This window comes from Maylandia zebra, linkage group LG7 (genome assembly GCF_041146795.1).
Source record: "Maylandia zebra isolate NMK-2024a linkage group LG7, Mzebra_GT3a, whole genome shotgun sequence".
Lineage (NCBI taxonomy): Eukaryota > Metazoa > Chordata > Actinopteri > Cichliformes > Cichlidae > Maylandia > Maylandia zebra.
Genome location: NC_135173.1, coordinates 45,969,626 through 45,991,596, shown reverse-complemented (window position 1 = coordinate 45,991,596; position 21,971 = coordinate 45,969,626). Strand labels below are relative to the sequence as shown.

Here is a 21,971-nt window from a genome sequence, read left to right as displayed (position 1 = left end):
TTTGCGTTACATTTTGTTCACAGAGGTACTATGGCTGGTTTTTAGGAGATGAATGGCAGTGGTATTTATTTTCTAAGACAGCCTTCGTAGGTTTGCTGTAACCACCTTTACATAATGCTCTACTACCAGACCAGGTAAGATCAGACCATGCTATTCAGTAAAACCTAGCCTTCCTTTAAGACAAAGGTTTACAACATAGGGTACAGAGGCCAGACCAGCCCACCAAAGGGTCCAATTGAGTCCAGGAAGGCAAAAAAATTCAAACTTTTAACAGTATTTTTTATACGTTTTAAAGCTTTATTTCTAACACTGATATCATTCGTGGCCTGCCAAGCTACACTAAGTAATACGAAAACTTTTTTTTTTAAATATTTAGTATCCCATTAAATAACAGTTTAATGGAATAACATTCCCCACTTTTACAGTCCTTACTAAAACTGGCACATTTTCTGGAAATGAGTCTGGATAATGAGCCGTCAGTGCTTCTTTAATTATGCATTTATTTCTTAAAGTGTAAGACCAGAGAACAGTTTTGCTGATGGGTTTCAGTTCTTTATAATGTAGAAAAATGGACACGTACTGTTAAAACAAAAAAAACAAAACAAAAAACCAGTATGCAGACTTAGACAAATAGTTTAATATTCTGTCAAAAACACACCTAAGAAGACTTAAGCAACTAACCAGAAGTGAACAGTATACTCATGTGCACTGAAGACGTTTTAAGGATACTTCTAAATGTCTTTTTAATCCTCACCCAGCCACCTAAGAAAGCAGTTTTAGATAGAAATGAACGTGCATGTTCATACTGCTGTGGTTACAGTTAAACAGGCGCTTTAGATTTTCTTTAACGCATTCTAACAGGTAGTCCTCTTTAAGGAAATTGAGCAGTGATAAATTAATCTGCTTTTTTCTTTATCTAGCACCAATTACATTACACTTTAAATTGCACAGTAAGGACCCTGCAATAAGAGCACAACCCTGCCGTCCACTTGTCGTGCAGCGTATTCCAGTTTTCCTTCCACCCCTGGTTCAAACACATCTGGCTCACAGTGAGTGTCACATTAGACCCGTGTTCTACAACAACTATTCTAGAACTGAGGGTACAATTACATTATCATTGGCTCTAAGCCGTAGGCGGTACATACTCGACCACATGAAGCGTCTAAAATACTGGAGTTAAAACACCACACTAAAATAAACAGACCACACGTTTCCTATAACTAACTGCCGGCTGAGACGTCCCAGACCTCAGAACAAAAACGTTAGCCTGCGCCGAGCATCGTGTTAAACCAAAGCTTATGAAAATAAACATTGATATTTTCTTAGAGGTATGACATACAGTTTATAAATAGAATAGCATTTGGATTATTCTGATAAAGAATTACATGGATACATACATCTCACATATTTGCATAACGCTAGTAAAATTGATTCAAAATGGATTTCACACAGGCCACTGAGGCCAACGCTCACACACACACACACACACACACACACACACACACACACACAGAACATCTTAAGTATGGCTGTAACATTATAACTCAAAAAAGAAAAAGAAAAAACCCCAAAAAACTATTGATACTTTACTTATAAACATTGTTTCAACCCGCAGATGGACTGAAACTGCTGGAGTTGCTGGATGGGCTGAAAGTCTGGACACTCACACGGTGCTCGATACACTGAAGCTGCTTTTATAATCACAGTTGGCTTACTGAACAAACAATTGAACTTTAAGCAAGCAACACCACAATGATTCAAGAACAATGAACACTGTAACTGCCTCTTAAAGAAAAACAAACATTGTGATTGGAGTAGCTCATCTGTTCTGATCATTGCTGCTAGGTAAGACATGATCGTCTATGAGTACCAGAAAGCGGACCTCAGTGAGCACAGCTAATGACTGATGGTGTCCTCTAGAAGGAAACGGATAATGCAAAACTTGTTTGTTCTAATTGCTTTTATATACACAGGCAACACTGCACTTCTGGAAACTGAATAGATTCAATCTGTGAGGTAAAGAACAAGTATTTCCCCCCCCCCCCTGTATATATACACACTTTTTATTACCATGGTATAAAAACAAAATAAATAAAGCTTTTGATTGAGCTATGATTTTGCATGTTATATTTTTTTCTCCACCTCTAGGAATGTACACAAAAGCTTACACTGATTAATATGGGGGGGGAAGGGAAACCATTGATTAACATCATTTATATGCTGTATGTTTGGCGCATTGGGAGTGTCTTTGGAGTTTAATTAGTTGTTGTTTTCTTTGGTTGTCACAGTAACAAGTTGTTTGGCAGCTTTGGCTATGTCATAGGCGCACTGAATGACCTGCTGAGTGACCAGCTGGATGTCTGACGGGCTGAGGTTGTGTTCTGCAGCCTTCTGGCACTCTCTGTGGAGCCGGCTAGCGCTTGAAGTCAGCAGACACAGAGACCCTCGCACTGTCTCTGAGGACGGCCTCTGAAGGGAGGAGGGAAGGAGATTTGATAAGGCGAGGACATGAAAGCGTTCGTAATCACTTTATGTGCTAGGCAGGCACTGGATTTCTATGAGACTACAACAAGGTAAATATTGAGATGGTAAAACAAGATCCAATACAAGCTATGTAACAAGCAGGTGCCACCTATCTGGACAAATAATTTTAAGCTGCTTTCACACATCCAGCCAAGCTATGAGAACAAAATGTCAGATCTGGTTCGATCAGACATTAAGCACTCTTTACTCTGTTGGGTCTCTATTACAAAGTCCGTCTGATGTGAGAATATAGCGAGTTTCACTCAAGCAACACCCTCAAAGAGTATTTGGCTTAATAAAGATTATATCCTGTTGCGTGCTACGTGTGATAAAGTGCCGCTTCTGACAATGTCCCAACCTTATTCTCCTGACATTTTCAGGAGTTCATGTGTGGAAACAACTGCCTTCAGCTGTTGTCAGACAAAGCAAATTGTTCCATTGGACACTGAGCTGCTCATCTTACCTTGGGAAACAGGGCAGCCATCTCTGTCACAGCCATGCAGATTTTTTCAGAGCAAGGCAGAAAGCTGCAGTAGGAGGAGACAAGAAGGATGAATGGGTGAAATTTTTTTCCACAAACCTTTCTCAAAACGATCAAAAAGAGCAACGGGGTGTAATAGTGTTTGGCTATTTAGGATTTCATTCAACTGTTTTCAAAGTTGTACAGTAAATAAATAAAGAATAAGCGATCATTTAAAAACAATACTTGGCACCTTTCTGTTCTATGAAAGCAGTGAATGGCATTTCTGGGCAGGGCCACACCACGAAGGACATTTATTTAACACTATTTTAAAATCTGCTGCCTTGATCAGCAGCACGTCTTAAAAATGTGAACAGACCGAAACAGTCGATGTATGTAATTTATCTTTTAAAGCCATTTGAATGAAACGCATTTTTCAATAATCGAATCAAATTTTTTTATGTCACTCAAATGTGTACACACATATACAGTCTGATTGTTGTGCACCCACATGACTAACGTAGGCAGTGCTAACATGCTAGCACCAGCAGCCTGTCCTTGTTTGTTTACACACTGCTTCAGTTGAGAGGTTGTATGCCAGTTTAGTCGAGCAGAATCTGGTTCACACGGCTGTTGTGCGTTATACTTTCCACCGTTCTTATTTACAACTTCCCATCCCAGAGAGACAATGGCTCTAGTTCATTAATAAAATATGAACTATTATTTTAGTACCAGCTAGTGTTTCTAGAAGCGACACGGAAGTTCAGCAGCATTTAACCATGTAGCTGCTCATATCCCTGGAGCTAGATGGGAAACATTGTTAATCTCAAGATATTTACACAAAAGAAAAAGGGGGACAATGTAAGCAATAACCTACAAAAAGGAAAACGGGTAGCAGTGTGGAACAGTTTAAAAAAAAAAAAAAAAAAAAAAAAAACCTACAGTAAAAATAATAAAGAAATTATTAATAAACAAGTAACTACTGTGGACTTGGCAAACCACAGGGGAAAATAAGATCATGTGCTGTTTGTTTCCTGTTAGGTGCATTGACAGACCTAAGACCCACACTCCTTAGACTCACACAGAGGGATCCTAAACAGGGCTGGAAATCAGAGTGCTGCTTGGTTATCACCAATATGTGAGTAACTGTATTCACTCTGCAACTCAGGTGAAAATAAGGAGACTTTTAGTTCCTTAGGATGCAAGCTGGCATCATCCAGGCCAAGGCCCTATACACAACTTTTAAAAAAAACCACTGACCTAAAAGCACCTGGGCAAAGTCAGCTCTTAAACATATCAGGCAGAATGACAGAAATACAAGCACGGAATCTGAGCCAGACGGTGGAAAAACTGAGGTTCACAGTGCATCGGGTGAAAAGATTTTATTTTGAATAGCTAGAAATTTCAGATGTTTTTGAAATATAACTTGGCTCATTTTGTATAAATATCACATTACATGTTATTCATATAACTGCTCAATACCTTTCATGTTTGGTCTCCTGGGCAGCTCTCAGAAGCTCCTGGATGTTCTTAGTGATCTGCTCCGTCTTACAGATGACGTCCTCTGTGCAAGGCAGGGTGGCATCCTCCTCGCCCTCCTCCTGCTGGTGGGCTGCTTCAGAGGCAGCAAGAGGGCTGCTACAAATAAAAACAGAGAACTGACAACTGATCTTCTTACAGGAGTGTTACTTAAAGAACCCACCAAACAATGAATTATACAACAAAGGTGGATCTTTTGAAGAGGATAATGAAATCAAGATGAAAACAAAAAGTATCACACAGAGAGTTGACCTCAAAAGTACCTGTTGGGTGGAGTTTGGATAAAAGAAAAACTCTACTTTGAAAGAAACAGCTTTTTACAGAAACTGGTTGACTTCAGGCTAAAGTCAGGGTCAGGCTTCTAAAAGCTAAAGGACGATAAATTACAGAGGACAATATTCTAAATAACTGATCTGTAGTGAAGCCAGTAGGTGGGTGCAGTGTTTCCCGACAGACTTCGCTTGAACGGTGAAGCTTTTGACTGGTACTACACATCCTGCAATTTAATGCCATTTTTTCATAATTGGTGGGAATAATGCAGTGGCTTTATTAGTGGAAAATCCCCTTGCTCTTATTTTGAAAGTTCAGTTGCTCCTAATCTCCCATTTTCCATTGGGCAGGCTGACCGGGTCGCTGTTGTGGCGGTCCTCAGCTGCCTCTCAAGAGACTAGAACATTTCTTAACAAGTAGTATACCCTTACTTAATTAGATTCACTCCTATTTTTTCTTTAAAATAAGGTTAATCTTATCTAAATTCATAAATGTTAGAATTTGGTTTATATGTCAAAATATTTTTGGGAACTGTATATTATTTCATTGAACCGTGCAGGCAGGCTGAATGGCTCAAAGCCGTTTTTTTTCCTAAACACCTGTCAAAACTAATCCACATCTGGCTTCCCGTTCTCCATTCCTGTGACCTTTAACTTTGTAAGCTTTGGCTCCATCAATACTGTCATGTCTCGAGACAAGAAACAGGGGGAAAGGCTTATACTTTTTTTTTTCCATAACTTGTTCCTTTTGCTTTGAACATCCATCCATCCATTCGCTTCCGCTTTTCCTTTTCAGGGTCGCGGGGGGCGCTGGAGCCTATCCCAGCTTTCATAGGGCGAGAGGCAGGGTACACCCTGGACAGGTCGCCAGTCTGTCGCAGGGCCAACACACAGGGACAGACAACCAGTCGCACTCACATTCATTCGCACATTCACACCTAGTGGCAATTTGGATTATCCAATTAACCTATCCCCACAAGCTGCATGTCTTTGGACGGTGGGAGGAAGCCGGAGTACCCGGAGGGAACCCACGCAAACACGGGGAGAACATGCAAACTCCACACAGAAAGACCCCGGCCTGATGTTGGAATTGAACTCAGGACCTTCTTGCTGTGCGGCAACAGTGCTAACCACTGTGCCACCGTGCTTGCTTTGAACAGTTGGTATATTAAAAAAATGTGATGCGTGCACTTCTTTCAGGAGAGAGTAAGCAAATCTTGCAAAGGGGCTTCTTTGATGTTTTATACAGGGAGTGCAGAATTATTAGGCAAATGAGTATTTTGTCCACATCATCCTCTTCATGCATGTTGTCTTACTCCAAGCTGTATAGGCTTGAAAGCCTACTACCAATTAAGCATATTAGGTGATGTGCATCTCTGTAATGAGAAGGGGTGTGGTCTAATGACATCAACACCCTATATCAGGTGTGCATAATTATTAGGCAACGTTCTTTCCTTTGGCAAAATGGGTCAAAAGAAGGACTTGACAGGCTCAGAAAAGTCAAAAATAATGAGATATCTTGCAGAGGGATGCAGCAGTCTCAAAATTGCAAAGCTTCTGAAGCGTGATCATCGAACAATCAAGCGTTTCATTCAAAATAGTCAACAGGGTCGCAAGAAGCGTGTGGAAAAACCAAGGCGCAAAATAACTGCCCATGAACTGAGAAAAGCCAAGCGTGCAGCTGCCAAGATGCCACTTGCCACCAGTTTGGCCATATTTCAGAGCTGCAACATCACTGGAGTGCCCAAAAGCACAAGGTGTGCAATACTCAGAGACATGGCCAAGGTAAGAAAGGCTGAAAGACGACCACCACTGAACAAGACACACAAGCTGAAACGTCAAGACTGGGCCAAGAAATATCTCAAGACTGATTTTTCTAAGGTTTTATGGACTGATGAAATGAGAGTGAGTCTTGATGGGCCAGATGGATGGGCCCGTGGCTGGATTGGTAAAGGGCAGAGAGCTCCAGTCCGACTCAGACGCCAGCAAGGTGGAGGTGGAGTACTGGTTTGGGCTGGTATCATCAAAGATGAGCTTGTGGGGCCTTTTCGGGTTGAGGATGGAGACAAGCTCAACTCCCAGTCCTACTGCCAGTTTCTGGAAGACACCTTCTTCAAGCAGTGGTACAGGAAGAAGTCTGCATCCTTCAAGAAAAACATGATTTTCATGCAGGACAATGCTCCATCACACGCGTCCAAGTACTCCACAGCGTGGCTGGCAAGAAAGGGTATAAAAGAAGAAAAACTAATGACATGGCCACCTTGTTCACCTGATCTGAACCCCATTGAGAACCTGTGGTCCATCATCAAATGAGAGATTTACAAGGAGGGAAAACAGTACACCTCTCTGAACAGTGTCTGGGAGGCTGTGGTTGCTGCTGCACGCAATGTTGATGGTGAACAGATCAAAACACTGACAGAATCCATGGATGGCAGGCTTTTGAGTGTCCTTGCAAAGAAAGGTGGCTATATTGGTCGCTGATTTGTTTTTGTTTTGTTTTTGAATGTCAGAAATGTATATTTGTGAATGTGGAGATGTTATATTGGTTTCACTGGTAAAAATAAATAATTGAAATGGGTATATATTTGTTTTTTGTTAAGTTGCCTAATAATTATGCACAGTAATAGTCACCTGCACACACAGATATCCCCCTAAAATAGCTAAAACTAAAAACAAACTAAAAACTACTTCCAAAAACATTTAGCTTTGATATTAATGAGTTTTTTGGGTTCATTGAGAACATGGTTGTTGTTCAATAATAAAATTAGTCCTCAAAAATACAACTTGCCTAATAATTCTGCACTCCCTGTATTTGTGATCAAAGTGGCCTTCATTTTAAACCTATACAGAGAAAATGGTGTTTTAGTCTTTAAAATCAACAGTTAACAGAAGAAGATCTTACCCACTCTCCTCCATTTCAGAGTGATTGGGTGTAGTGTCATAGTCATTCTCCAGCACTGTACTCTGTCCTTCCAGACTACAGCCCTGTAGGAATGTCAGAGGACAACAGTCAATCAAACACAGTATATACTGTATGTGATTAGTTAGATAAGTTATCACAGCAGCAAATGTGGCCGCACAGAAATTAGAAACATGCAATTCTAAAATCAAACCTGTGATCTCATTATTATTAAGACATCTCACTGTGAAGAGAAAAAAAGGCAGAAACGATACAATCAGTTCATGTGGCGGAGCACAGCTGCACTGCCCAGGATGCGATTAGTAGACGCGAAGCTGTCAACTGTCCTCTGTTTTATCAGAAAGTTATCCCTAAAAAGCACAATGTGGTGATCCGTTATACATCTTTCACATATACTGGATTCAGCTGTCGGATTATTCAAGCAGCCATCTCTGATGCAACATGTCAGCACTTTTGACAATGAGAAGCTGGGGTGCTCAGAAACTGAACTGTAGCAGAGGCACTGCAGTGCATGCATGCAGGCAGGAGATGCTGAGAAAAGGCAGTTTATAGACACAGGTCAGGAGAGAAGACTGTGGGGTCAAAGAGGACAGTTTTCACCGTCCCCTGGGGCTGCCTCTGAGCCGCGGGAATTTTCAGTACTTAACCCTTCGAGATCTCTCATCCCACGACCAGGAGAGGGAAGAGGGGAAGGTAGGAAGGGAGGAAGCAGCCGTCCCCAAAGGACCCCTACCAATCTAGAAAGGGGTCAAACCAAGTTGAGCATACTCTATTGAGATGCAATGAATGAATGAATGAATATAAAAAAAACAACAACACCAGCCCCAAGCCAGGCATCACCACTTTGGTAAATTAAGAATGAAAACAGTGGTACTCCTGTGCTTACATTGGTAGGGAAGGGTTGTAAAATGACTCCATCGTCATGCCGAGCTGTGTCAACTCGGTGGGGGTACTGCCTTGGAGTAGAGCCCGTCTCATACATGGACCTGGCGCGGCCTCCGCGAGGTTGCTGTCGACCAAAGAGGCCCTGGGGTTGTTGCTGTCCGCTGGGGGTTTGCCATCGCAGTGTTGTGTTTTCAGTCTGCAGGGAATTCAGCTGTAGAGAACAAAAACATCTTTCAATTTGACTCTTAACTGTGAGCTGATCTCCACACAAAAGCCGGGCGCGGCACCAATAATAGAGTAGATTACAGCTAGGCCTCCAGGTGGGAAGCTATTCGGATAAGGTTCAACTTATCTTCATCTCTGTTTTGTTCTTGTTTCTGCTCAAGGTCCTTCAAACAACAAAAGGCTTGCTTCCTTGACAAATGAAATGCTGACAATGTATGTTGAAAAAAACAAACAAACAAGAAAAAACAAAAAAACAAAAAAACACCACAGATCTTGAAGTGCAACACCCCCTGATAAAGTGCCACACAGGGGGTTGCCCTTATTTACACAAACAGTGCTTACACTCTGAAAAAACAACAGCTTCAAGAAACAAAAAGTAGGTATTACTATGCAAAAGTAAGCACATCAAGTCAATATTTAAAACTATGAGACATACCCAAGGTAAAGTTGAGAGGCATCAATAAAATAAACCTGGGATTCTGATGAAGCACAAGGGGTACAGACCGCACAAAAACTGGGTTGTCTACAATTTTGTCCTTTGCTTTAGTTTATGTTTCTGAGTGCAACAATGACTGATGTAACATATAACACAAATTACATTAGAAAATGCAGTTATAGAGAAACAGTTTTTCCCTATTATCATCAGTATTGTAAGAACTTGAATGTATATATTTTCTCTAACAACAACAACAACAAAAAAAAAAAAAGCCTTTGTTGACTGATTTTGTTGCACTTCAGTCTCTACATCCACAGGCTTTTTGTTCGACTCTGCTACTTTTCTACCAGAGAGAAGGGAAGGGAATAGTAAACACGATTATTTCCCAAAAGCACGTAGAACTGTAAAAATGTGCATGTTTCCCCACCGGGGAAAAGAGGGACTTTCAAAATACCAAGATATGAGGAAGTGAGTGATGTGGCATGCCTGAAATAAATAGTATAAATTAGACAGTTGTGGGTTGTGGGTCTACAAGTCAGGAACCTAACTTGCTGACATTTGTGTAATGGAAAAAGCTAACTCCAGTTATTTTTCTGCATTTAGGTGGTTCCTAAATAATCATTGCAGATTTATGCTATGGAGCAAAATGTCCTCTGTGGGTTGCCTTTTAAGATCTGACATAGGATTTGAGTTTACATCACAAACATCTATAACATAAAATACTGCTTTGCAATTTGAAATCTGCTATCCTTGTCACAGGAATCTTAATGCATCCAGACACATTGTAGCCATTTTCTCTGTTCACAAAAAAACAACAGCATGACTTCCTTAAATGATTTTCAGTTACATCTAACTGCTTATTAACACAAAATATCTAATCAGCCAGCCTAACAGGAAGTCAACATTAACTCAAAGAACCACTTATTATAACCAGCGTGTGCAGAAGAAGAACAACAGGTGGAATTAGAGCAGGGCGATATGGCCAAAAATATTTATCACGATATATATTTGAAAATTTGCGATAACAATATAACCGACGATATAATTGATGCGAGACAAAATACAACTCCACAACATTACTAGCGCAAAAAGACAACCTTCCATTTATATTCACTTAAACAAGAAGCTGGTTTTTATGTACATTAAAGCTTTATAAAAATGTAACAGTACAAATGCAAATTGCTTGCTGAAAGTTTAACCAAAAGGCATTTCCAGTAGAAATGGGCTGACATGTCCTGAGCATAACCATGTATAATATCCACTGAAGTTAAAAAGAGGTGCTTTGCAACATTAAACTGCAGTGTGCAGTACGCATTTTTCGGACCATAAGGTGCACGGGATTATAAGGCACATTAAGCGAAACAAAGCAGTCAGATAAATCAAACTTTATTAAACTCATTCTTCTTGCTTCCTCCACTTCTGTACCATTGATTCCTTAATGTTGAATTCTCTGGCAGCTGCTCTATTCCCATGTTGTTGCAGTATATTAATGACTAACCTTGTATTGTGGATGGATTATCTCAGTTGTTCTCCTGACTGAAGTTTGGTCCGTTTACAGTATCCTGCCATGCGATTGCATTTGTCTCTAACCATGAAGAACCTTCACGTTAACTTTTATAAGTGGAAAAGTGTTAGTGTTCGTCCTCCAGCTTCACTGTTTATGTTATGCTAACATAGCTGTGTCGCTAGCGATCACGTAGCACATCATTATATACCAGCTAGCCCAACTTCAGTAACCCTACAAACGTCACTGCTGTTTAGTTTCCTGTCTTCATTTATGTTGAAAGTGATAGCAGAGCTGTACGTTTGATTTTTTTCAGAAATCTCTCAGTCAGAACATGCAATATCATGCTTAGGTAACTAGCGAAACTAGCGAGCTAACTTCCGCTAGCTTCCTGCTAACTTCTAACTCCGTTAAATGTAATAACTTTTGTTTTCATGGATGCCTGGAAGTTAAACTTTATAGTTACACCTCGTAAAGCAGCAATGCTGATCGTTTTATTAAAGATGAAAGAATTTAGACAGTTTTTAACTCTAAGTGATGCTGCAGTGTTGTTTGACCTGAAAGATAGGAGTTTAGGACCCAGATTACTCCCAGATTTAAGAGCATCTTAGTCCGACAAATATGACAATAACAACGGCCGCTTGCATGTTCTGCAAAAAAATGTGCTTTGTTGTGTATCTGACGGACAAACACCAAACCAGTTCCACATCACGGAAGTTACACCATTTTTACAAACCAATTCTGGATCATCTGTTTCACTCAACAATCGGCCATGTGCGTATGAAAACAAAGGCACTGCGCATGCGCGTTTTACTCCCATTCTATCGCGATATTTCATTTTCCTATCGTTGCCTAACATTATACCGGTATTACCGTGAACGGTATAATATGGCCCAGCCCTAGGTGGAATCTTGAAGCAGATGGGCTACAGCAGCAGAAGACCACACCATACATAACTCCTGTGAGCTTAGAGCAGGTAACTTGCACAGGCTCACCTAAACTGGACAAGAGAAAATTGACCTGTGACCTGTGATGAGTCTCAATTTCTGCTGTGACATTTGGATGATAGGGTCAGAATTTGGTATGAACGATTCGAAGAACAACTGTTCAGGCAGGTGGTGGTGGTGGTGAAATGTTGTGGGAGCTATTTTCTCTGCACACTTCGGACCCTTTAGTACCAAATGACCATCATTTAAACACCATAGCTACCTGAGTATCGTTGTTAACCATGTCCATGACTTTATGACCACGGTGTACCCATGTTCTGATGGCTGCTATGATAACATGCCAAGTCACAAAGCTCAAATTTACAAAATTTACAGTTACCTCAGTCTTGAAGACAAAATAAAAAAACAAAACAAAAAAACCCAGCATTTCTTTTGTTTTTCATTTTGAATAATGTATGATTCTATCTATACATACACACACACACACAAACCATTTAAGACTGTGTAGAGTTAAGAAAGCATTTTAGGGTAAAGACAGTGATACATCTCATCTATAAACCCTGAGTTGGGTTATACTAACATTACATGTTAAACACAATTTCAGGATGTTATGTTTAAATAGCAACATTATTATGCAATTTATAACCAGAACAAGAAACACCAGAGACAATGTGATACATAAAGTGACCTCGACTTTTGCGTCTTAACTAACCTTGCTCTGCATCAAACGTAGCTCTTCACTAAGGTGACAGTTGACTTTCAGAAGCTGTTGTATTTTGGCTTCTGATGCAGTGAGGGCGCTCTTCACCTCCATAAATTCTTGCACTGTGATTGGTCCATCAGACAGATCAGAAGACTCTGAGCTCTGCAGTGAAACATGCATACGGACATAAGATGGGATTCATTTGATCTGTATTACAAGTAAAGCCTACAGTAAGCAATGGAATAACAGGCTTCAAGAGACATTAACCTTGGTCCTTCCATCATTGCAGCTGTCTCCACATGTTGCCTCTTGGACCGGATCTTCATCTGATGCCACACTGTCGTAATCTGGCTGGTCATTATCTTGGCCCTCACTGTTGTGGTGACCGTCTATTCCCTGAAGGATCAGCTCCACATTATCTGAAAGCAGAGACAAAGATCAAAGGACTAGGGATCAAACAGCAGTGCTGGCTACGGGCAGCTGTTTCAATCCCTTTTTATTGATTGAATCTAACACCCAGCATTCTTTATAGTGACCTCCTACAATTTTTCTTGGTTGTCTGTGAGTTGCAGCATGCAGGACATTATTAAGCCCCTTTTCACACATGGTTGAAACTTTAATTGTTGCCTGTGTACCGTAGCGTTGTCTATATTTCGCTCCACATTGAACTACAAAGAAAACACTTTCTGCATCTTATTATAGGCCAACAAATTTAGGTTCCCCCCCACTGCTTGCGGTTTTTGAAAATGTTCTTCTGTTCATATGCTAAGCAGGACATTTACAAACTTAATATAGCCCAAAAAACAAAAGCAGATTAGCAGGGGAATTTAACATGTGCTACAAGTGGAAAATAATCATGTCCTACCTTTGGGACTTTCACAGGAATTACCCCACTGCCGTCGCTTAGCATCTGTTAGAATATCGATGACCAGTGTGGCAAATTCGTGAGCACTAAACCTTGCCAATTTCTGACGACCCTGAGAAAGCAAATAGATTAAAACCAAACCAATTACCAAATCTACTAGTCGCACACAAAGAAGTGAAGTTATAACATGAGGACATAAGGTGACAGCACTTGCCTGGTTTCTGGTAGATGAGTACTCAGGATTGACAGGCAGAAAAGGCACAACTGTGGTGTCTGTTACCAGCGTGCTGTGGTTCTGAGTGGCCAGCCACACTGAAAAAAGCAAGACGCACATAATGTTTAAATAAAATGTAAAAGAGGTTTATAGACGGTGTGATTTTTAAAAAATTATTTTTTTTAAAACAGTTCTTGTAATTCAACCTGCATCCGTTTCTCTTCTGTCGACTTCATCATAAACATCCATGGCCAGCTCTTCAAACTGATGGTTGCTTAGCTACGGCAAAGTAAGCAGAATTAGCACTTCTGTTTCCTAAAGAATAAACAGCAGATGAAGAAGAGGCTACACTGTAAATGTCACGGGAAACAAATCCCATGTAAAAACGTCTTACCGACTGCAGCTTCTTCTTTGCAGCTTTTGCAAACTCTGACAAATCCAGGCTGCTTTAAATGGAGAAATTAACAAAGTTTATTTATCCTGCAGGAAACGGCTCCACACTCACAAGAACAGTGGCTCGTGGCAAAAATGAGAAACTTACTTATTTCTTATCCATCCAATGCAGCACAAGAAAATAAGATGGTTAACGTATATCAACGGAAACTCACATTAACTCATTACCAGATCAAGTTTTTCAAATTAAAAGCTTTAACATTTACCTGTCTGCCATCTGAGGAATGATGAAGTGTTGCCCATTTCTGTGATCTGTAGCACAACAATGAAGAGATAACGTTTCAAATATTTTCACAATCAAAAGTTCTTGGGGTTTTTTTGGCAGGGACTGACCCACTAGTGTGGTGAGGATAGCACAAAGTTGGAAGTGGTGATTTATAAAGTTGGTGATATGTATGTAATCTGTTTTATTTTTTAAATCATATATGATTTAATCTTATTGTCATTTGTTTTATCTTTCCAATTTTGTATCGAGTACTTAAATATTAAGTACTGTGTTTGCACAAAATATTTTAAATATAGGACTCCAGAAAACACTTTTTTTTTCAGTTATTTTTTAACAGTTTGTGTTGTTGAACGCATTTTTTTGCATAAAAATGATTGAAAGCCATTTTAAAGCTATTGAATACATTCCTCTAATGCAAAGCTGCAGCTGTGGTTGACTGATTTACTGCATTTACCTGGTCTTCGTCCACAAAGGTAAAATGTTAGCCGGTCAGTGAGTTCATACTGGATCTCCACTAGTCTCTCTGCCAGCTCCTGATGCCCAGCTTGTCTGCAGAGGTACGGAACAAAAAGGTCAAGTTTCAGAAATATGCTAAAGAACTACAGCTAAAAATATCTCAGGTACCTTACAATGCCTTACAATGTCAGCATCATATTTTAAATAATGTACTCCCATACTATTCCACTATTTGGAGTGATTTTCAAAATAATTTTGTTTCACAACAAAAAAAATATTTATTACAGCACTACAACATTCAATTTGATGAAAACCATCACAAATAACAGGTTCTGCTTGTTGGTTTCTGCAGGCTGTGGGGACGGGTTCAGTAAAAGCTCAATAAGGAGCGTTACCTTAAACTGAGTGAGTTACCAGAGTAACAGACTCTCTGAAAGTAACTTGCTCATTGGCAGGCTTTCCTCAACAAACTGAGATTTTCTGTGACTTTTCACCTCCCACGCTTGAACCAGCAGTCAGACACACTATTTAATTTCCTCATTCATACAGACAATATCAAACCACATAGCAGAGCACATTAAGTCTTATCATCTCATCTATGCGTTATCTTGTCTTTTTACACTATGTAAACGTAACTGTTATGCTAATCAGTCATCAGTGTAATAGTAGAGTCATTGATAAATCTCCTTCAACTAAAACCTGTAAGCTCTTTGACAGCCATCAGATTGTCTGCCAGTTAGTCTGCACTGAACTATTAAGGCAGTGTTACTGTAGTAATCATTGATCAGGGAATAACAACAACATGTTGTAATCTGTTAAACTAATGTAAAAATGCCTCACACCACACTATTATGTTGGAGTTAGTGTGAGTATTTCTGAGTGAAGATGAGTCTTAAAAAGTGAGATTTTCTCAATATGTGCTGACTGCATTCCATTTTAATGCACCCTGACACTTTTAATCTTGCTGAGGACCATTTGTAAATAGAAGTCTAAAACCTTCCAGTATCTTTTGCACTGCAAATGACTAAAGTCCCCTTTAAGTCCCAACTTAAATGACCCTGTCTTTTATGGAAGCCTCTTTCTGCCACTTTTTTTTTTGCCGTCTGAAAGTCAAAATTACAGGTTATTATTTGATAGCTTCAAGTTAATAAATAATAATAAATTTTATTTTTTATTCCTATTTTTATTTATTTATTTATATATATATATATATATATATATATATATATATATATAACAATTCTGTAACTGTAACTTCGGTCGTTGCTGTGCTTTTTTTGGAAATCGAATTTCCCAGAGGAACCCACCCGAGGGATTAATAAAGTTCTATCTTATCTTATCTCTTAAATCCTAAATATTTTTTTCCCCAGTGGTGGAAACAAGCTTCCATAGTCTTATCTGTTGTCTTCGCTTTCAGTTTACACATCAATAATTATATTTAAAAATCAAATGTAGATTTTGGTTAGATTCCAGTTTGATCTGGCTGAGGAAATGATAACAGAGTGGATGAGACTGAAGACAAATATCAAGGTCCACACGGACAAGTTTTTTTTTTTTTTTACTTGAGCTCAATTGAAACTTACTATAAACTAACCAAGCTGAGTCATCAGCTCCCTGCACAACTGAATTCCTCCTTTCTCTTCTGCCTTGCTCGTTTCATTGAATTAGTCAAACTCGGACATAAAGCCACTTTTTGTCTAACATTGTAAAAGGCATGTTAAATATTTTAGCCAGTTCAGCGGGTGACAATATTTCCCCCTCCCCTCCATTTCCAGCTTAGCTGTTTTTGTCCTTTTCTGCTGTGTATTGCTGGCTACTTCCTGTCACTTGCTGTTTTTAGTATCCGGCTAACATTTCCACAAGATACAACATGTAAAGCAAGAGCACAGCTATTTTTTTTTCCTGTGTATTTTTACATCTGCATCTTGTGCATCATTTCCTGTATCACAGCCACTAATGAGCTGGACTGCATCTCTTAAGGTGATGCTTGCAGCTGCACTACCATTGCACATAGGAATTCCAACTTTACAGCGTCAAATACTGTTTCGCAGCTTGCTGCGTTTTCTATACAAGACATATGCCTGAAGTCATTTTCCCAACATACAGAAAATGAACAAGGCTCCTGAATTCGCTTGACTACAATATATGATCCACTTAAATGCGTGAAAGCAGAATGCCACTTAAAAGTGAAACTTCTAAATTTATCTTGTGGTATTAACATCATCAAGTGTCAATATAACATTTCGACTGCTCTCACCTAAAAAAAACAAACAAAACAAAACCCCAAACCTTTTATCAGAACATTTGAAGGTGTTAAAATAAAAATACAGGCTATACATTACCTTGCATAATCAATGGGGGTCTTCCCACTCGAGTCCAGCGCTCCAGGATCAGCTCCATAAACTGCCAATAGCTCCGCTTGTAATATTTGACCTGCTTTTGCTGCTATGTGTAGTGGGGTGTTTCCCTTCTCCTAAAATTTGAAGGGGAAAAAAAACAGTGGTTAATCATTAGTATTATCACGCCCACTTCCAAATCAACTTTCTGCTTATTCCCCCAAACTTACTGGATGAAAGAAGTTAGCCTGAGCTCCTAAAGATAAGAGTCTAAGGCAGGTCTCCAGGTTCCCAGTACGGACACTGGAATGAAGTTGCTGAAAGACATTTAACAAGAACCTTGTTTAAAATCCGTTACAGCTGATTATGAAGACACTGTGTCGGCTTTAGGCCTTCTTATAACTTTGGTGACAGGTTATTTCTTTTTAATGCAGTACTCTGTTGAGATATACATATACACATAACGACCAGCCGCATTGCCATACAAGGTGCCTCCACGACAGCACAACAGTCCCTGCACACTATAAAAAATTTCAGGAACAGCCCAAGGACAGCAGCAACCCAAGACATTTAACGAACGCCATTCTACAAAGAAAGTTCAACACAGCCAGACTTTTTTTGGCTGAGCGTCTGAAAAACCATTCAAACCCCAGTTGAAGATAACGGCTATCACAGTGGTGGTTACCAGCTTCCTCTTTTAAGCAGAGTGTCTGCTTCAGGTTCTGTTCACGGTCACATAAAAAGTGGCTTTTAAAGGTCATATAAAAAGGGTAATTAAAAGTCTATAAAGGACATAAAAACTGCAAAAGTAAAATGCAACACTATTGCAAATTAATGCAGGAAAAAAAGTATTAATCTAGCAATTTAGTACAGAGTGACAATATAAACATTTTAATTCAATTTAATGTTTTGTTTTTTTATTGCCGAGTACGCTCTGTGCTTTAATCTGGATACATTTTAACAAGAAATCTTACCATCCCACAGCCTAGTAAAGGCGACATGGACAAGTGAAATTTATTTTATCAACTGAACAGGTGTTCTTGGTGTGTGTTCTGTGTTCTAGTTGCTGAATTCCCGCAGATTACAATCAAGTAGAACAACATTAAAACATTTTCTGCATCAACAAAGCAATACATGCACATTCCCAGGACAATGTGACGCACAGTCAGAGTTAGCACTTCATTCAGTAAGTTATGGCTTAACAAGCTGCACATATAAAAAGTATGCCACCAGCACAGAATCTACATAAGACTTAAAACATACTGTAAATAAAAGAATCACTGAAAATGTGGCACTTTCAGATGATTTTAAATTAAGACTCAGAACATACCTTGTTCCCGACCAGGTTAGGTGTTCAGCATAAGTTACCATGGTTAATAATCCAGGTAAAAAACATGGACACAGAAAACTCTGATTTTAATCACATAGTCCCCTAAGCCATTAATGTTGCTTTATAGTCCACTCATTTGCCTTCTGCCTGCCATTCCCCAGAACCTAATCCAATCAATCATCCACAGGATGCACTAGAATAGGTTTGACCTACACAGACCCCACCCGACAATCCCTCACAATCCACAGGAGGACAACTTCCTCCACAGGATACCCCCATGTCCATGCCCTGTTTGGTGACATTGGGGAGGGGCTACGTAATATTAGTAGCCCAGGTTAAGTTTGAGGAAACTCATCACTGGATTTTGCAGGAACTGGTCAGATATCAACATTAAAATCAAACACTTGCTGTATTACAATAAAGTCTCAAAGATCCTCTTTTTTTTGAACGTCTAATAGTGTTACAAGAGGAACGTTTAAATGAAACAACAGAGTAAATTGTCACCTTGCTGAGGTCTTTTGCAGTCACACTGTCATCCTCCCGACAAGGCATCCGATGTACATACGCCAGCATCTGATATTTTGCCTTGATGAACTCTGTCTTATTAGGACTGGAAACAACAATAGACTCTCACAATCTCAAAATGTGGACATTAATTACAAGTTTTCAAGTGAGCACATCACTGTTTATCTTTGTTTATGATTAAGACAAACACTGACGAGAAGTGAACACTTAAACTGGACATTAAACAATGGACTGCAGATTTGTATGTGCAGCATTACATTAATGGCAGAGAAACGTATCGGTCATGTAAACCACCATACCGCCACAACGCTAGATTCGTCTGGCTTTCACGTAAGCCAAGAATCTTAGGGGTGCAATTTAGGTCACATTCAAACTCTGTCGTTGCTCGTTTTAATACAAAATATTTACGCAAATAGAAAAGAATAGTTATAGTAAAAATACCCTAAATTTATTAATCCCAAAAACAACGTCCAGCAATCAGAATAAATCCATATGGTGTGAATGAAGTTGAACAGAATTTAAAGCAGTTGAATTGTCTGTAATTAACCACTAAGCAGCATTGGTCCCAGCAGAATTCCCCCACAGTTCCAGTGGTTTTAAAACACCTGGAACTAAACATTTCAAACTACACCTTAAGGAACTAAATTTAGCCTGTTTCCAGTTTAAACTGCTGAGCACCCAAGATCCTTAAAATGTTTCTCGGGGAAAGTGCTTGTGGTGGAAACCTTATAAGATAGCGTCCATCTCAGAAATTGCATTTGGGAAGAAGTTATGAAAGTGCTTGCTCCAAGTGTGCGGGTCAGACACAGCACTGCTGTGATTACATGTGGCTGACTGTTTATCTTTACTCCCCAAGCTACACAGCAGACTGACATGGTGTTTATAACAGGCTTTAGTACATCAAATCTCTTTGCTTCGCAGATTTTGTTTTTGTTGTACTAGGACTTCTAAAGGATGGGAAAAACTCCTCACAAAAAGCATTACCTTTAAAGGAGGTACTCTTCTAAAATTCAGTTTCTTGCATGATCATGTAGCTGATCAGCTAGACCGCACTGCAGATATATTTATTTTCAAACGTGCTTGTCAGCTGATCAAGCAAGTTCTCCAAGTAAGTTAAGACTGACTATCTGTGAGTGACGTTCATGGTAGAGCGGGCGGATTAGGCATGTTTACTGACCTTAGCAAAGAAAATCAATTTTGTCACTACAATTTAATATCAAAGTGCAATCAAGTGTACCAAAAACCAGCAATGACATATTTTTAAAAATAAAACTTACTGCACTCTGTCCTGTGGGTTGGCTTTGCGTTTCCCACTCACTGAAGAGGAAGGATCCAGAAGACTGTGCTCCCATATGGAATTAGCTCCATTGCCATACAGTGTTTGAACCATCTGAAACAAGAAAGCACATTAACATTTTTAGAACAGGCAGAAAATACTTTGGGGATTCCTAGTCATACATGGTCCTCTTATATATTTACATATTGCATTATGGAGAACAGACTGTACTCATTTGCATCTTTGCGTTTGATTTATGGAGATCGTGTCCCCGCTTCCCCACCTGCAGCTGTGAGTGTGGCCACGGAGAATGAGTCAGATGTCGGACTTGAGAGCTGTGTCTCCCAAGACCTCGATGGATGCTGCAGCACTCATCGCAGATCAGCACACCCCTGTTAACAGAGGCCCAGCGAGGTTCTACGATACAGATACAGTGCTTTTTATCCCATGAGTCTAATATTTGATGAACAACGTAACAGACAGCCTTAACCCAGAGCAGTAACTCCCTCTAACCAGACGAAGATATTCGCTGACTTGCAGTAAGACATGACTGCTTTAGGTAAGGTGTATCCCACCCTCAAATCTTTGACATAATCAAGAAACGTTTTCACAAGCATTAACACCCACTGTGCGGCATTACTGATTATCAGCAAGTTAGCGCTGTCTTCTGAGCAGTCTTATTTAAGAAATTAAATAATACTGCCTTTAACGCACCACTAACCTTACTGTAACCCGACAACCAATACAGTCAAGCAACTAGTTCAGAATAAGACAGGTTAATGTGATTACACAGGCACGCCTTCAAAAAAAAGGGGGAAAAAAGAGGAAGAAAAAAAACACCTAACGTTTCCACAAGAAAAAATACAACCGCTACAATTAGTAATTCAGCTAATTGCTAATTGTTAGTACAGTCGCAGTAACTAGCCAGGCTAACAAGACGCTCCGATAACTTATAGTGGGGGCTAGCTGGTTAGCTGGATAGCTAACGTTACAGCTAGCTTGTCTGGCATCGTACCCGGAGCACTGCAATCAGCGCAGACCTCTCTGCTTCGCACTCGCTTTGACATCCCTTAGACGAAATCCTTCGAGTCCAGGAGAAACAAATATCTGGAAGTTACGTTGCAACACAGCTACACAGAGATATGACAGGATAGTTCGCCCGGCTGATTGTATTTTACACTTTTAGCGACTGTAGCCGTCAGCCCTCCCCTCCTACTGTTGAACAAAGCCGTGACCCATTCCAACACTCACACAGCCTCCTCCGCGCCTCATAGGCTGCTTCCTTCCTTGTTTCCTTCAGTGGCTTCTAAAGGCCCTACAGAGTGCAGAAAGCACCACCATCAGGAGACTAACGCGATAAAGGAAAATTGTCACACTGGACACAATAAAAGCCACCCTGGCCTGCCACTGAAATTAACAAAAGTGGAAATTCACTGTTCGGTATGAATAAAAATAAATACAATGTACAGTGCAGATTTGTTTAATTGATTAATTGTATTTATTTATTTACTTGCATTCTTGTCACGTATACATCTTTCAGATCATCAAGACACAAAATCCACTTTTGGTGGTGGTGGTTTTATTTAAGAGGAAAAAAATATCCAAATATAGGTGGACTTTTTTCTTCTTCTTCTTTTTTTTTTAAAGAAACCAATCAGGCACCCAGGTCTGATTACTGCCAGACCTGCTGAATCAAGAACTCAATTAATTAGAAACTGTCTGGCAAAGTAGGCTAAAAGATCTCAAAAGTAACAAATTGAGATGCTTTGGCATAACACCAAACAGGCCATTTATCCTAGAAAATCTTCAGTGTGGCTCCATTAAAGCAATTCTGCAAAGAAGAGTGAGACACAATTCCTCCTCAGTGATGTGAAAGTCT

At 39.7% G+C, this 21,971-nt stretch overlaps 1 protein-coding gene across 5 annotated transcripts; it reads right to left on the bottom strand.

Annotated features, from left to right (window-relative positions):
- Positions 1 to 617: 617 nt before the first annotated feature.
- On the bottom strand, positions 618 to 21,428 carry git2b (G protein-coupled receptor kinase interacting ArfGAP 2b). 5 transcript variants are annotated; one of them, XM_076886493.1, is made up of 20 exons: positions 21,344 to 21,428; positions 20,376 to 20,509; positions 20,094 to 20,206; positions 18,796 to 18,901; positions 17,192 to 17,278; positions 16,968 to 17,098; positions 14,624 to 14,718; positions 14,150 to 14,195; positions 13,885 to 13,936; positions 13,697 to 13,769; positions 13,491 to 13,588; positions 13,277 to 13,388; positions 12,679 to 12,830; positions 12,421 to 12,573; positions 8,598 to 8,807; positions 8,359 to 8,448; positions 7,694 to 7,776; positions 4,466 to 4,621; positions 2,987 to 3,050; positions 618 to 2,469 (listed from the first exon to the last, which is right to left on the bottom strand). In XM_076886493.1, the coding sequence occupies exons 3-20, from the start codon at positions 20,204 to 20,206 to the stop codon at positions 2,260 to 2,262; spliced, it is 2,031 nt and encodes a 676-aa protein (XP_076742608.1). In that variant the 5' UTR covers positions 20,376 to 20,509; positions 21,344 to 21,428; the 3' UTR covers positions 618 to 2,259. The 5 variants fall into 5 exon arrangements, with proteins under 5 accessions (XP_076742608.1, XP_012772303.1, XP_004538145.1 ...); XM_012916849.3 differs by lacking the exon at positions 21,344 to 21,428 and adding an exon at positions 21,108 to 21,337; XM_004538088.4 differs by lacking the exon at positions 21,344 to 21,428 and adding an exon at positions 21,108 to 21,337 and having other exon boundaries at positions 13,885 to 13,933.
- Between the last annotated feature and the right edge of the window lie 543 nt (positions 21,429 to 21,971).

Coding starts and splice junctions, on each gene's coding strand:
- git2b (XM_012916849.3), bottom strand. CDS start 21,159: ATGTCAAAGCGAGTGCGAAGCAGAGAGGTCTGCGCTGATTGCAGTGCT. Junction 20,207..20,375: donor GGCCACACTCACAGCTGCAG/GTGGGGAAGCGG, acceptor TTCTTGTTTCAG/ATGGTTCAAACACTGTATGG. Junction 13,589..13,696: donor CAGAAGAGAAACGGATGCAG/GTTGAATTACAA, acceptor TGCTTTTTTCAG/TGTGGCTGGCCACTCAGAAC.